The sequence below is a fragment of the Passer montanus genome, unplaced genomic scaffold, assembly GCF_014805655.1.
Source record: "Passer montanus isolate IOZ18808 unplaced genomic scaffold, ASM1480565v1 scaffold32, whole genome shotgun sequence".
NCBI lineage: Eukaryota > Metazoa > Chordata > Aves > Passeriformes > Passeridae > Passer > Passer montanus.
In genome coordinates this window covers 1,676,926-1,691,049 of record NW_024367930.1, presented here as the reverse complement: position 1 = coordinate 1,691,049, position 14,124 = coordinate 1,676,926, and the positions used below count along the sequence as shown (strand labels likewise).

At 39.7% G+C, this 14,124-nt stretch overlaps 1 protein-coding gene across 2 annotated transcripts in view; it reads right to left on the bottom strand.

Moving 5' to 3' along the window:
* Positions 1–210: 210 nt before the first annotated feature.
* SUGCT (succinyl-CoA:glutarate-CoA transferase) overlaps positions 211–14,124 on the bottom strand; it is a 314,835-nt gene continuing 300,921 nt past the window's right edge. The window contains exon 15 of one of the 2 annotated variants that reach the window (XM_039715018.1): positions 211–1,393. In XM_039715018.1, coding sequence (XP_039570952.1) covers positions 1,230–1,393 — 164 coding nt within the window. In that variant the 3' untranslated portion in view covers positions 211–1,229. The remainder of the gene's footprint in view (positions 1,394–14,124) is intronic. The other variant, XM_039715019.1, reaches the window with a different exon arrangement.

The window sequence follows — 14,124 nt, the reverse complement described above, 5'->3', positions numbered from 1 at the left end:
ATAGAAAGGCTTTGCCTTGCTTCCAGTGTGCACACAACAAAGGTTAAACCCTTCCCATACACTGAGTTTACTTTAGCTGTAAATTATATACTGTCACACAGGAGCCTGGGATGTCTTCTGTAAGTGAAGATCTGCCAAACTGGTTTATAGAGAAGAAAGGGCTCTTCTTTAATCTTTTCTTCACTATTTCTCATGGATCAAATTCTTCCAGCTTCTTCCACTTCACGGTGCCTTACTCTCAAGAGCAACCCTACTGAAGGACATGGTATTATGCAATTTGAAGAAGATCTGTCAACTCTCACCAGGTTTTCACCATGAAGGTTGGACTGAGTCAAAAATTTGGTACAAATTTCAACCTGTGCTTTCTCCATCATGAAGGTGGTTTGGCTGGTAACTAGAGTCAGAGATGGGGATCAGTACCTACCCACAGAACCATCAGGCAAGTTTTGGTACTCAACATTCAGCATGGTGGTTTTCTGTGAACCAGTATTTAATGAAGAGTACCCTGAACCTTTCTGAATAAAATTACAGAAGACTATTCAGCCACAGTTTGTCTCTTAACTGGTCTTGGAACAGGTATTTTTGATAACTGAAGAACTGTGCCAATTTCAGCTTCTTTCTGCTGACATGTTGAGATTGTCACGACTATGGAATGTAATATAATGACATATTAGTAATTTGGAATTCCATGGAATAGAGGTAAAATGTGCAATGGTTACTCTACTCTTGATCTAAAATAGATATGAACAAAGTTTTCAGGATGGATAATTCTGTTCAAAATCAATCAGATCAACTACCAATTTGTAAATAAATTACTTTCTATTAAGACACAGCTTAAGAAAGCAGCTTTCTGTGACTGGAGAGTCTAGTATAAAGATTTTAAAGCTTCTGCTTCTTTTCACTAACATCACGTCTTTCTGGGGACAAATGTTTAGGCAATTACTGTAATTATGATAAGGACTCTATTTTCCATGTGAAGTAGAGAGAATGAGTAGTCACACAGGACTGTATAATTACATTTATTCCCAACCCCCCCAAGAAAATCTTTCACTCAGACAGCATGAGATTATTTATTTGATACATCAGTGTTAAAATCATACAAACACACGTGGAAGAAAATTAGGAATTAAATTATGTCTTCTCTTTTGAGTCCCATTAGGGAAACTGAAGGGAGCAAAGAGAGGACAAAGTAATGTGAACTCAGTGTGAAGGAATGTAGCTAATGTTCCTTATCTGACCTCATGCTGAGCCACAGCACCACTGCAAAGCAGTTCTTCTATAGCATCATCCTCATACCCCAGCATGCTCTTCAGTATCTCCACTGTGTGTTGTCCCACAAGTGGAGGTGGGTTTGGATGTGACACAACAAATTCACTGTATCTGACACCTGGTCCTGGAAAAAAAATACAAATAGGAGGGAAATTATTTTCCAGAGTTACTACCCATATTTATATTGAATTGTTAGTTTAAAGGAAAGTACCTCATTTTCACACCAGTTCTAATCGCAGTCCTTACCACAGAAATGTTATAGTCTGAAATTACAGACTAAAAAAAAATTCCAGTTTGCAATAATATACCAATAAACCAGTTTAAAATAGATCACTTAAATGCAGAATTGCTGGATATTCATGAAATGTTATGAAAATCTTCCCATTTTTTAGAGATATGTATATGTATATGTATATGTATATGTATATGTATATGTATATGTATATGTATACCAGGGTATATGTATACCAGGGTTCTTTGAGTCATATTATGTCACCAGTCTTCCACTCTCTGCTGCCTGAACAGCAATGCCCAGCCCACTCAGGATGTGATGCACAAATCCCCACATTTCTACAACGCGAGGCAGCACAAGCATAAGGACACAATTAAATGTCATGTTAACACACTTTTACTGTTGTCAGAGCAGTGCAGGGACAATGGGTAGCACCATCTCCAGCTGGCAGCAGCTCAAATACCTCTGCAGTGTGCTCCATTATCCTGCAGTGACAGAACTGACAGCATGCATAGACATGGTATTCCCCAGTTTGGTTTACATGTTTTATTAGAAATACAAGTAACAGTAGCCATAAGAAAATTAACAATTATTTATTTGCTCTGGCAGGAATAATTTCAAAAGTGAAATTCTGGAAGCTGGCAATGATAAGAAGTCTTGTTCTATTGCAGGTAGTCAGATCTCATCTTTTAGTGGTGCTCTGTAGTGAACTGATTTCAGTGTAGCTCCCTGCAGACAAGTAGCTAGGTCCTTACTACCAGACTCAGAAAAGAGAATGAGCCACAAATTCATGCTGGGATCAGAAGTGAGGTATTCACTCAGCACATGCAATGAAATATTACCTGCCTCATGGAGAAAGAGAGGACAATAATTTCCTTAACTACCAATTGAAAACTCTTCTTGAATACAAAACTGAAAACATTTTTATGCTATTGGCAAAAGGATTCCTCTATTAATAGTAATGGCTTTTATTACATAATTAAAAGAATTTACATAAAAGGTTACATTTAATTATAACTTTATCAATGAAACTACAGCTTTGCTTAGAAATGCAAAGAAATACAAAGAACATTTTAAAAACCAGAACAGTATTTGTTTTAATTCTGAATAGACTATTGACCAGCAAGAAGTGAACCACAGCATGAACTGGTAAATTTACTATATGAAGCTACTACTTTTTTGAGGAGAGATGCTGGCAAAGGTCAGTCAGGATGCCAAAACATGCCATTTTATTATTTTTTGCCAGTCTTCATGAACTGTAATCAAATATTTAATACAGTAAAGTATTTACCTCCAGGAAAGACAAATTAAAACAAAAGGTGCCTAGAAAAACAGTATTTTTCAAGCTGATTTGGTACGTTTCTGACAAGTATGCTCCTGGAAGGACTAATGGTTGGACTTGATCTTACAAGTCTTTTCCAACCCAGATGATTCCAGGATTCTATATACCATTTCTGAGTTTAAAAAGGAAAGGAGTTACAATTGAGAAATTGCAGACCAAATAATTTAACTTCAAGTTCCATTCAATACTGGATAAAATAATCGCAATGAAAATACTCAGCAGAGGAGTAACAGCCAGCATGTACCTCTTAAGAACAAATTGTGTGTGTGATCTCTTGTCTTTCTACCAGGAAAAGGGCTGGAGGAGAGATACATCCCATCTAAATTTATATATCAATAATCTAGATATAGAATTTTAGTTCCTTAGACACCCTTTGGAGATACTGAAGATGAAAGTACACACTTACAGTGTCTTCTAAGATACCGGTAAATGAGTCAACCTGGCCAGATGAGTTGTGATCACCTGTGTTTCTCCACAGAGGAAAGGGTAGACAAGTGCCCTAGATGGGGAGCTTTACCACCTAGACATCAAGCCAGGTGAGATGACCCTCTGTCATGGCTTAACTCCAGCCATCAGCCAAGCCCCACACAGCCATCTGCTCAGTCCCCCACCAGTGGGATCAGAGGGACAATCAGAACTGGTAAAGGTAGAAAACTCACAGGGTGAGATAAAGAGAGTTTAATAAGGAAAGCAAAAGCCTTGCACATAAACAACAAGAATTCTCTACTTCCTGTAGGCAGGCAGGTGTTCAGCCAGCTCCAGGGGAGCAGGGCCATGTAACAGTGACTTGGGAAGACAAATGCCAAAACTCCAGAAGTTCCCCCTTCATCCTTCTTTACCCCACTTTATATACAGAGCTTGATGTCATACAATCTGGCATGTTCCTCTGGTCAGCTGGGGTCACCTGTCCTGGTCATGTCTCCTCTCAATCACCCATGTGCCCCCAGTCTTACCAGTGTGGCAATATGAGAAGCCAGAAAGTCTTTGTGAAAGCCCTGCTCAACAATTTTAAAAAATCTCTATATTATCAACCCTGTATTCAGGACAAATCTGAAACACGGTCCCATACCAGACACTGTAAAGAAAATTGCCTCTACCCCAGAAAAGACCAGCACAGTCTTCAACCCGTAGGACACCAAATCAAGATTTGACTTTCAGGAAGAAAATTCCCTGTTATTTTGCATAAACTGACTAAAGAAACAAGGTCTAGATAAATCCAAAACCAGGTGCAATACTGAGAGGGAAATCACATTCAGAGAATTGCTTCTTGGGATCTTCTAAAACAGAACATTTTAAGTGAGCTCCAGAGGAATCTGTTCAGTATGAAGCACTTATCAGTTTATTTTTACCTGGATGGCTGATGGAACTCAGATCTTACCTGCTCAGCTTTCTGAGGACTTCAAAAGCTAAAACTTCCTGTGAAGTACATTTTACAATGACCTGGTTACACTGGAGAAATGCTCTGATAAAAGGAGGTGAAATTCAGTACTGTCAAGGGGAAGGAATTATGTTTCATTACATAAATACAGGGCAGGGGACAAACAGGAAAGTAGGAATATTTAGGGGTTATTCTAGATCACAAAGTGAAGATGAGTCAACAACATCATGCTGTTGCGAAAAAGGCAAGCATCATACAGGGGTGTACAAACAAGAGAGATGCCTGCAGGACACATTTTTGCTCTAGTTAGAGCTGGCAAGTCACAGCTGGAGCAGTGTCTGGTGTGGGGCCCCCACTGCACAGCCATCTGGAATACCTGAGAGCGTCCACAAGACAGCAACAGAAATTTTCACAGGAAACATGATAGATTGGGATCAAATGGGATCATGGACCTAAAGAGAAAGGCTAGAGAAAAACAACTTCAAAACTGTTTTCAAAAAAATGTATAAAACCCCCACCACTACCTAAAATAAAACTAACCATGGATAAAATAAACCCTAACCATGCCCCCCAAAATCCATGTAAACTTCCTGGAAGGGGGAAAGAAATCCTTTTTCATGTCCATGATGAGAAATACTTGACTTAAATTGCAACAAAGGAAATAGCAGGAAACAAAAAAATAAACCTTTATAATGGTAGGGGTAGCAAAATGCTGAAACAAGCCATGGGATGAAGCTTTGGAGTTTGTATCAATCCAGTCTTTAGAAAGGAGATTTATTCTACAATGGTTGATCCCACAGCTGATCCCTGGGGCTTTCCAATGGATTAGATCTCTCACAGACCCTTTCACCCACTATAATATGGAAGCTAAGAAGCAGTTCACATCAGGGATAAGTTTTCTATTAACATGTTCCCCTGATTCTACTCACTTCAAACACACTGAGTTCAATTTCCAGAGGGAAACATCAGTGAGAGACGAGTACATTTTAAAGGGAAAGGTGACATCACTGGGCAATATTTGTATTAATTTGTCTTCTTAGGAGCAAGTAGGAGCCCTAGGAGAGCAGAATTGGCAGTAGTGCAAGCCACAGGAATGATCTCTGTGCCAGCTGAAATGCTTGTGACGATAATTTCAAAGTAAAAATGCCCTTCAGGGATTTATTAGTCTAGAAATTCAACATGGCCATAGAACTATTATGCAATTTCTACTAAAAAGAAAAGATACAAAGCAATCTTATTTAAGGTGTGTGTATCTGGGAGCTCGTTGCACCAAGAAATCAGCAAACCCTCAATGGTTTAGCAACTATAGACTTTTCATTTGCTTGTGCAAATTTTTGCTAACATAAAACATTATAGATCTCAAACCCTGGGAGTTTTTGCAGTGATATTGAAAGACACAGAAAAAAATCTCTAAAGAGAGAAAACCAAAATTGACATGGTGTGCAACAGACAGAATGCTTCATGCTTCCCAAAGAAAATTAATCTTACAAACTAGAGCATGCTGGAAAATTGCACAGCAATTATAAAACCAGTGTCTTCCTTGAGCTTTTATTGTTTGATGCATAATTCATCACGCTACTTTTCACTTTGATAGAGTTATAAAGTTATCTACATTCATTCAAAGGAGCTACTTGCTAATGATCCATCATTAACGATTCTCTGTTCTTTCCTTGTGTAACTTCTACTTGGCTTCTGTGTCAATTAGGAGGGCGCAAAGCTTGCCAGTCAGGCTTCAGCAATCCCACGCTCCTACTGAACAACGCTCCAGGAAAGCAACCAGCAGAATGCTATGCAAATGCTAATTAAACACAACTGCCTTATGAGGAAACCATCCCTAGAGGCAGAGAGAGGTGAACTGCTTTAATTAAGGTCAAAAGCATTTGCATGTGGGTGTGTTAGAGGAGCCTTGCAGATGAAAACAGGCCTTTGCTGGGGTAGAAGCAGGGTGACTGGTGAGAGGGTGTAAGGTAGTGGTCATCTGTGCAACCTTGCTGTCAGCAAGACATACTCCATTCAGGCATGAAGTTAAGGGGGCATTTATTGTCACCTGAAAAAAGCAATGAATGAATGAGTGGTAGCTGTAATTAACCTTTGTTCTCTTAAATTTAAATTTAAAGGAGTCTGTTTCTCTTTTTGCTGTGATCATCACTGACAGTAAAGCAAAGAGCTCTTTCACCACATTTAAATTTTAAGCTGATATTTTGTTATTATTATCATCATTTTGATTTTGATACGTTGCTAAAATACATGCTGTGCACACCACATAACCTACAAGAACAAATAGTGTGACAATAAATCAAAATTTTTATCAATTGCAACCACAATGACAGTTGTACCAAGACATCTTGAATATTTGAACTCAGCTTCATTATAATAAATTCTTTTTCTTTGGGGCCTATCTACTACGGCACTGCTAAGCATCACACTGAGCTATTAGTTAAAGTCATACCAAACACATAAAAGCAAAAGAGAGGAATGAAATAAAACCACTGAAACAGGTCCAGAAGGATTCTGCAAGAGTGAGATGCCTTTGAACACTCACCCTAAACAGCTGAAATATACAGCAGTCTCTGGAACATCTCTGGGCATTGCTGAGTTGGGGCAGCAGAAGCAAAGTAATTTTCATTCTACACACAGCAGAAATTAAAGTTGAATTTGAATTCTATTAAATGTACAAAGCATACTATATAAAACTGGATAAAGGTAATAATCTTTGCTTTATCCTGACAAATAGCATTCCTCCAGCATTGTACAGCAGCTGCCGGAAAACACATTTTCTACGGCACAGGTTAGAGCATATTGAAGCAATCTAACTCTCAAGCTATGTAGACAAAATCAGGCCTGGGGACAGCCAACCTCAGGAGAAAAGTCATGATTATTTGTTATTATTCAAGTGGGACAAGGGGAAAAAAGGGAAAATTTGAGCTAATGGATGTATATACATTCTGCTTGTAACATAACATCTACCCTTGCAAAAAAAGAGCAATGAGAAACACAGCACCACCTGTTAGTTTGTTCCACCCTAGCATACAGTGTAATTTATACAGATGTAGGAATCATATGAAAACAAACAGTATTTGGTTTGCATTGCAAGGTTTTGGCTACAGGAGCAGCTTCTGGCAGCTGCCAGAAATTTTCCCTGCATCCAATGAAGCCAATGCCAGCCAGCTTTAAGACAGACTTACTGCTGAACTAGGCCAAGCCACTCAGGGGCAGTGGCGATAGGAGCTCTGGGACTATATATTTAAGAATAGGAAAAAAACCTGCAAAACAGTAACCAAAAGATAGAAGTGATAATGTGCGAGAGAAATAGCTCTGGAGATGCCAAGGTCACTGAGGAAGGAGGGGGAGGAAGTGCTCCAGGTATCAGAGCAGAGATTCCCTTGCAGTCTGTAGTGAAGACCATGTTGAGACAGCTGTACCCCTTCAGCCCAGAGGGATCCATTATGCATCAGAGACCAGTCTGCAGCCTCTGGAGGACCCCAAGCCAGAGCAGCCTGAAGGAGGCTGTGACCCCACTGGAAACCCACACTGGAGCAGTCTCCTGGTGGGTGCTGTGGACTGGTGGAAAGAGGAACCCATGATGGATCAGGTTTGCTAGCAGGACATGTGACCCTTTGGATTTCCACACTGTAGCAGACCATTTGAAGGGCTTCAAACCATGGAAGGGACCCACCTTGGAGCAGCTCATGAAGAACTACAGCCTCTGGGAAGGACTCATGTTGGAGAAGTTCGAAGCGGACTATAACCCATGAGAAGAACCCCCACACTGGAGCAGGGAAGAGTGTGAGTCCTCCCACTAAGGAGGAAGGAGCAGCAGAAATCTGTGATGAACTGTCCACTAGTCCCCATTTTCCACCCCCCTACACCACTGTGGGAGAGAAGGTAGAGAATCAGGAGTATAGTTGAGGCCAGGAAGAAGGGAAGGGTAGGGAGAAGGTGGTCTTAAGATATAGTTTTATTTCTCATTATTCTACTGTGATTTGATGGGAAATAGATTAATTGTTCCCCAAGTTGAGTTTGTTTTGCTCATGACACTGATTTTTCTGTGTCCTTATCTCAACCCCTTCCCCTGACCAGCAGAGGAGGTGAGTGCTAGAGCAGCTTTGGTGGGCAGCTGGTGTGCAGCCAGAGTCAACCCACCACACAAAACAAACATGTATGCCTCTTTCAATAACATGGTGTTGCTACACAGCAGTTTTGCAATTCCAATGAAATATCATCAACAGTTAAGAATGATGGCCCAGAGCCAACACATTTGCACGCATATCCCTTATATGCTACAGGTCAAGTGTTTGGAGCATGCAATCAACTGGTTATGAAACTGTCCTGAAGGAGATCAGCAGGAAAAAAACAGTGATTTTTAAGGCAATGAAAAGGAAAGCAATGCAAAATAAGTCCATGAGAGGGGCTTCATGAAGAATATATGGCTGTTGGAAATTATGTGTACAGGGATATGACATGAGGAGTAGACCAGGGCAACTGCATTTTGAGTGTATGGTTTCTTCCCATTGGTCCCAGCCATGACTTCTGTCAATCTATTATTCCCAGCTGAGAAGATGGTGTGCCCAAGCACACAGCACTGCACAGTTTGGCTACACCACTTTATACCAGGTTTCTTCCCCCTGATGAAAAGCACAAAAGTACATAAGACAAAAAAGCTCATTATACAGCATTTGCTAGTATGAGTAGTGCTCATAGGCTTCAAAGCAATCTCCAAAATTAATGACCTGCTCCATCTCAACTGGAAAATTCTCATATCTTTCTTTTTCTTACCATAGATCTGGAAGTCTAGGAGCTTGCAAGACTTTTTGGGAATCTATTTAATTGCAGGGAAAAATATTTCTTTTTGCATTACATTACAGCAGGTGATCTACCTTTTAAGAACAACTCATAATAGATTGGAAAAAAGTAATTAAGGAAATAATATTCAAAGCCTTGCTCCTCCTTCCTTACTGCTGCTTCCACTTCCTCCCCCACTTAGAGCACAGTCACACACTTGGCATCCAACACAGCTAAGAGGGGGAAAAACTTTGGCAGGATTAGCAGGAATCAGTAGCTGAGACTGGAGAGGATGTACAAACTTGCAAATGGTAATAAAAAACGTAAACCTTGCGCTAGGTGCCATAGAAACACACATATAAATCATCAATAAATATTAAACAGTAAAATTGGTAGAGCAGTAAATAGCATCAATACTAGAAATATCTACAAGCCACCTTTTCTCATCTGGACAATTGTGACTTCTGTGGAAGAGGTATGAGGAGAGTCCAACTGCACGCAAGTCAAGAATTTTAAAACTAAAGCCTTGTGAGAAGAATGACTTGAATGGCAGAGGGTAAATACATATTATCTATGATAGCCATGATGGATGTTTAAAAATGAGACCACTTTTAAACCAACACTTAGGCATTCAAAACCCCTATACAATTCTGAAAATCCTTTGCCAAGTACATTTATAAAAGTACTTTCTTACCTGAAGCTGCATGTAAAGAAATGCATTAAAAAACATTTTATGTATTTCATATCAACCAACATCTTGGATATAATCTCACTCAACATTTATGTAACTCTTTACATTTTCTAAGAGACACAGTACTAACTGTACCTAATTAATATTGCATGACTGCTGGAGTAAAGGAAATAATTTATCAGTCGCTCTGGTTGCATATTTGAGAGTAATCCCCTGTAATTGTAACACAATTTTGTGATAGGACTCTTGGCACCCAAAAGCTTTTTAAAAAGTTCCAGTATGGTAGTGTCTACTTCTTCCCACATGTATCATCTCACAATGCTGAAAATTTGTCCCAGCTTTTTGCACAGACTCACATGGTCCCACTCCTTCCTGAAACCCCCAAAGACCTCAAGAGAGGATTTAAAGAAAGACAGGAAGGAAGATGACCAGTAAGAATACACAGAGGTAGCAATTTTAAAGAACCATAAATTCCCTAGGCAATAATCTGTAGCTCCATTTCCTAAGGAAACAAGTTTATGTGTCTGTGCTGTCTTTCTAATCATCTGTTTGTCTGCCTTGTCCCTGCCACACACAGTAACTTTGGAATCTGTCAATCTTGACAAAAGTATAGAAATCCCAAGGTAAATAAAGTTCTTCACAGTGTTGTGAAAAATGGCAACTGCTGAAGGATGTGTGCCCAAAATACTGCCCTGATGACACTCAGGAAAAAACCCCAGATAATACAATTATTATATATTCTGTTTGGCTGCAAATGGCTTACCAGTAAGTACAGACACAGCTCTGTCAGATACATCTAGCACATATTGTAGAAGGCTTAAAGGACATGAGGATAGTTCAGGTCGTAATAAGGATTACACATAGAGTTTATCAAAGATATAAGTTTGAAGTAAAATGATATTTAGTTCCAGAACTTCTTTTAAGTATCTTTTCTACAGTACTGTGGAAGATGTGTTCTAGGGGTTTTTTATTGTTCTTGCAGGAAGGAGCTGAAGCACTACATTGCAAAGACAACTTGCTGGGAGCATCCCTGCAGAATTCTAAAAGGAAAATCCTGCAGGCATAAGCCATAACTACTGAAAATCCAAGCTAAAAACATAATTTGTCTCAAGTCATAACCTAATCAATACAAAACACAACACATAATCCCACCACAGGATGCTGGCTAACCACAGGTTGTGTACCTAATGCAGAAATTACAGAGTGAAGCTGAACTTCTACTACACAGGAGGTCAGATCATAATATGATCATAGTGGTTATTTTTGAGCAAAAAACATATGAATTTCTTAAATGTCCATAAGCAAAACTGTTTCCATGCAACAGGGGTCAGAATGGCCTATCTGAATCTCCTGTGATACTTAGAAAGTCAAACCGCATGTAGTTTCAGTTGAATTTTTACTGTAAGCCAAAAGTCCCTAACGACTGCATCATATGGAGAGTAATTAGAGAGATGAATGCTTACATGCATGGAACAAGAGAAAACAAAATGCTACCTGAAATGAGCCTCTTGTAAGGACAGAGCATTGCCTAGTTGCGACACACTCGCATGATGTGGAAGGTGAATCATGCCCCCAGCTGAACAAGAAGGCAAGCAGCTCCTGGAGGCTCTCCTACTGAGCCTGGTGAAAACTATTTCCGAGTCCCATGCCTTGTGGTTAGTGTGAGCCTGCATGTTGGAATAAGACACGCCAGCCAACCCAGTCTGTATCTCCTCAGTGCACCAATTTGTCCTTTCCTGTGTCCTGTATCCAGCTATAAGTTAGATTCTTTGGCTCTTCAGAGACCCAAAAAGTAATCCTCTTGGCCAGCTGTGCATCATCAGAGTGGGAGCAGATGAGCTCTTCCTTGTAGATGAGCTTTTCCTTACTCTTTAGGCAACAAGCTGAAACCCAGATACATGAAGCTGATAATTCAGGGATGCAAGACACTGCACACTGAAGGACATGCACAGCCTAATCCAAAGTCTGGGTATAATTTGTCTTGCTTGCTCAAGGGGCACTTTTTCAGGATAGGAGGCTTTAAGCTTTCTCCAAACAACTGGTGAAAATAACTAAAAATTAAAAACATTCGGGCCTTCCATTAACACAAATTCAAAAGAATACACAAAAAGTTCCCCTAAGAAACTTTTGAAAATGCATTTCTTGTTCCCAAACACCCTGACAAGATTCACAAGCCTGATATTCCAGCTCCTAGAGAACATTTTTCTGTGACCTGTCCTTTAAGTATTTCTCTAGTTATTTCTGTACCCTTCTGTAAGCCTGGACATCAGAACACAGCACAGATTATTTTGCAGAAGATAAATAATTTTCTATGTCCCTTTCTTATTCCTCCAAAGAGCAGACCAGCTCTTCTCAGTACACCTTGTAATGGGAATTTATGTTAAAGTGATTATTTTTTATGGCTTCCATCATGCTTCTTTAAGTCTCTTTTCAAAACCAGAGGTATTTGTTGCACAGTCCTATTCTGGCATTCCTGTCTGGCAGTATTAGACCCCACTGTAACACCCCCTTTGACAACAATGGCTGGCAGCCAGAATAGAAAGTGAACTGGATGGCAAATGGTTTGTGGCAGGAGCAGTCTATCAAATTGGTTTGATTAAGTTGCCTAACCTCTCCACAACCCACTGGTACAGTTACTTATTCATTTATATAGGATGATTAATGTCTTACAACATCCATCTTAGTCTATCAAGAGAAAGAAACTGAGGAATGAAACCCTTCCTCAGTCCACTTGTAGCAGAACTGCTTCCAGGCACTTTTTAAGACTTTTACATTGATTATTTTTTTACTCAACAATAATTTGTTTTTGCCAAAGGCTTAACTCTCAGATTATTTTTAAAAGGCAAAGATTAGACATTTAGTTAGATGTCAAATCATGTGTCTGTCATGTGCTGTATGAATATTGCTACACTCCTTTATTCTATGTCTTCATATTGTTCCTCTGTGGCCGCAATACACAGGCATATAAACCTCCACATTTGGAAAATTCAGCAGTCAGTTGATACTTTCTTCCCTCGTTGGTGACCCACAAAAATAAGTATCTTCAGAGTGAGTATTAAAACAATGGGAAAAGCCATCAGTTGCAGCACAGCCAAGGAAATTCTATTGGTTGAAATTCTTCAGCACGGATGAGAGCCAGGTAACTCTATGTTTGAGCACCATGGAAATATTTGGAAATCAATTTTCAAGCAAGGCACCTATGATTAAGTAGGGCTGAGCACTGTGCACAGCCTGATCATTCTTCCAAAAACTCTCCCACTCCACCCTCCATTTACTTCTGCTGTCCCCTGTGTAGCAGAATGAGGCCAGTTCTAGTGCACGGGGACTTTCTCTGGCAAAAGAAAATGGGAAGGGATTTGATACTTTGTTTTGGATTACTTGAAGAACTGCAAATTACATTTTTAGCTCTTTTTGGGTAAGGTGCCCAGACTCTTTGAGGCATAGGCCTAAAAATGCTGGCTGAGTTTTGAAAAGCTCTGTGCAACCTTTGAGTTTCATACTTCAAACATCTTTAAAGGGGCCCATTTTCCAGTAAAAGCTGAGGACATTTGAAAATCTTTCCCTTTCAGGATGCCTCAGTTTGACTGTGCAGAGACATCTGGTATTCAAAGTAGACAAGAGGAGAGAGTATCCTGCCTTGAGCAAAGTAACATTCTAGATATACAACTTCTATGTCTAGAAGTTATTTCTTTTATTTTTTTTCCCAATTTCATATTTAAAAGAAGTCATCAGGTTAATCTTAAGTTTTTTAGAGGGAATCAGTGTGCTTAAATGGCAGTCTGTAAATGGGGTTAGAGAGAGAGAGCACACTGAAGATTAGACCGGGTTTTTCCATTGATTTGTAATTTGTAAGTGACAACTTCATCAATTCTGTCTCAGTGCGGAGGGCTGGGAACAGTTTTTCTTGTTTTCCACTGTTTGCTGCCAATCCTGCCATGTGATATTCAACTCATCTTCTTGCAAATATCAAAGCAGCATGGGCAGGAGAAACAACCATGTCAAACCAAGCAGCCTTCAGTATGGTTTTTGGTTCTGCGGGTGTGCCAGTGCGAGCGTGTGAATGTCGCTTAAGTATAGGCTGGTTCTCTATCAAAGTTCTTGTGGTTTCTAACATTTGCCAGCCTTTACTCCATCAGAAGGATTTCAGTTTTGTGTTCTACCCCAAAGTGGGCAAAAGAGTCAGAAATCATCTCTTCTACCCCGCAAAGACTAGAGTAGGATTAACAACCAGAAATTTAAGTCAGACACACCCATGAAGAGGAATGAGGCAGAAGGTTAGGAAGCCATCCAAAGAATGGAATGGTTGTCTACCTCGTTACTAAACTAAATTGAGCTAAAGACCCTTTTTGCTCAAGAAGACAACTGAAAAGCTGGTGAATAAAAATTATAAGCAAATTGAAACCAGCCATGCCTAACCAATATCCTACCTT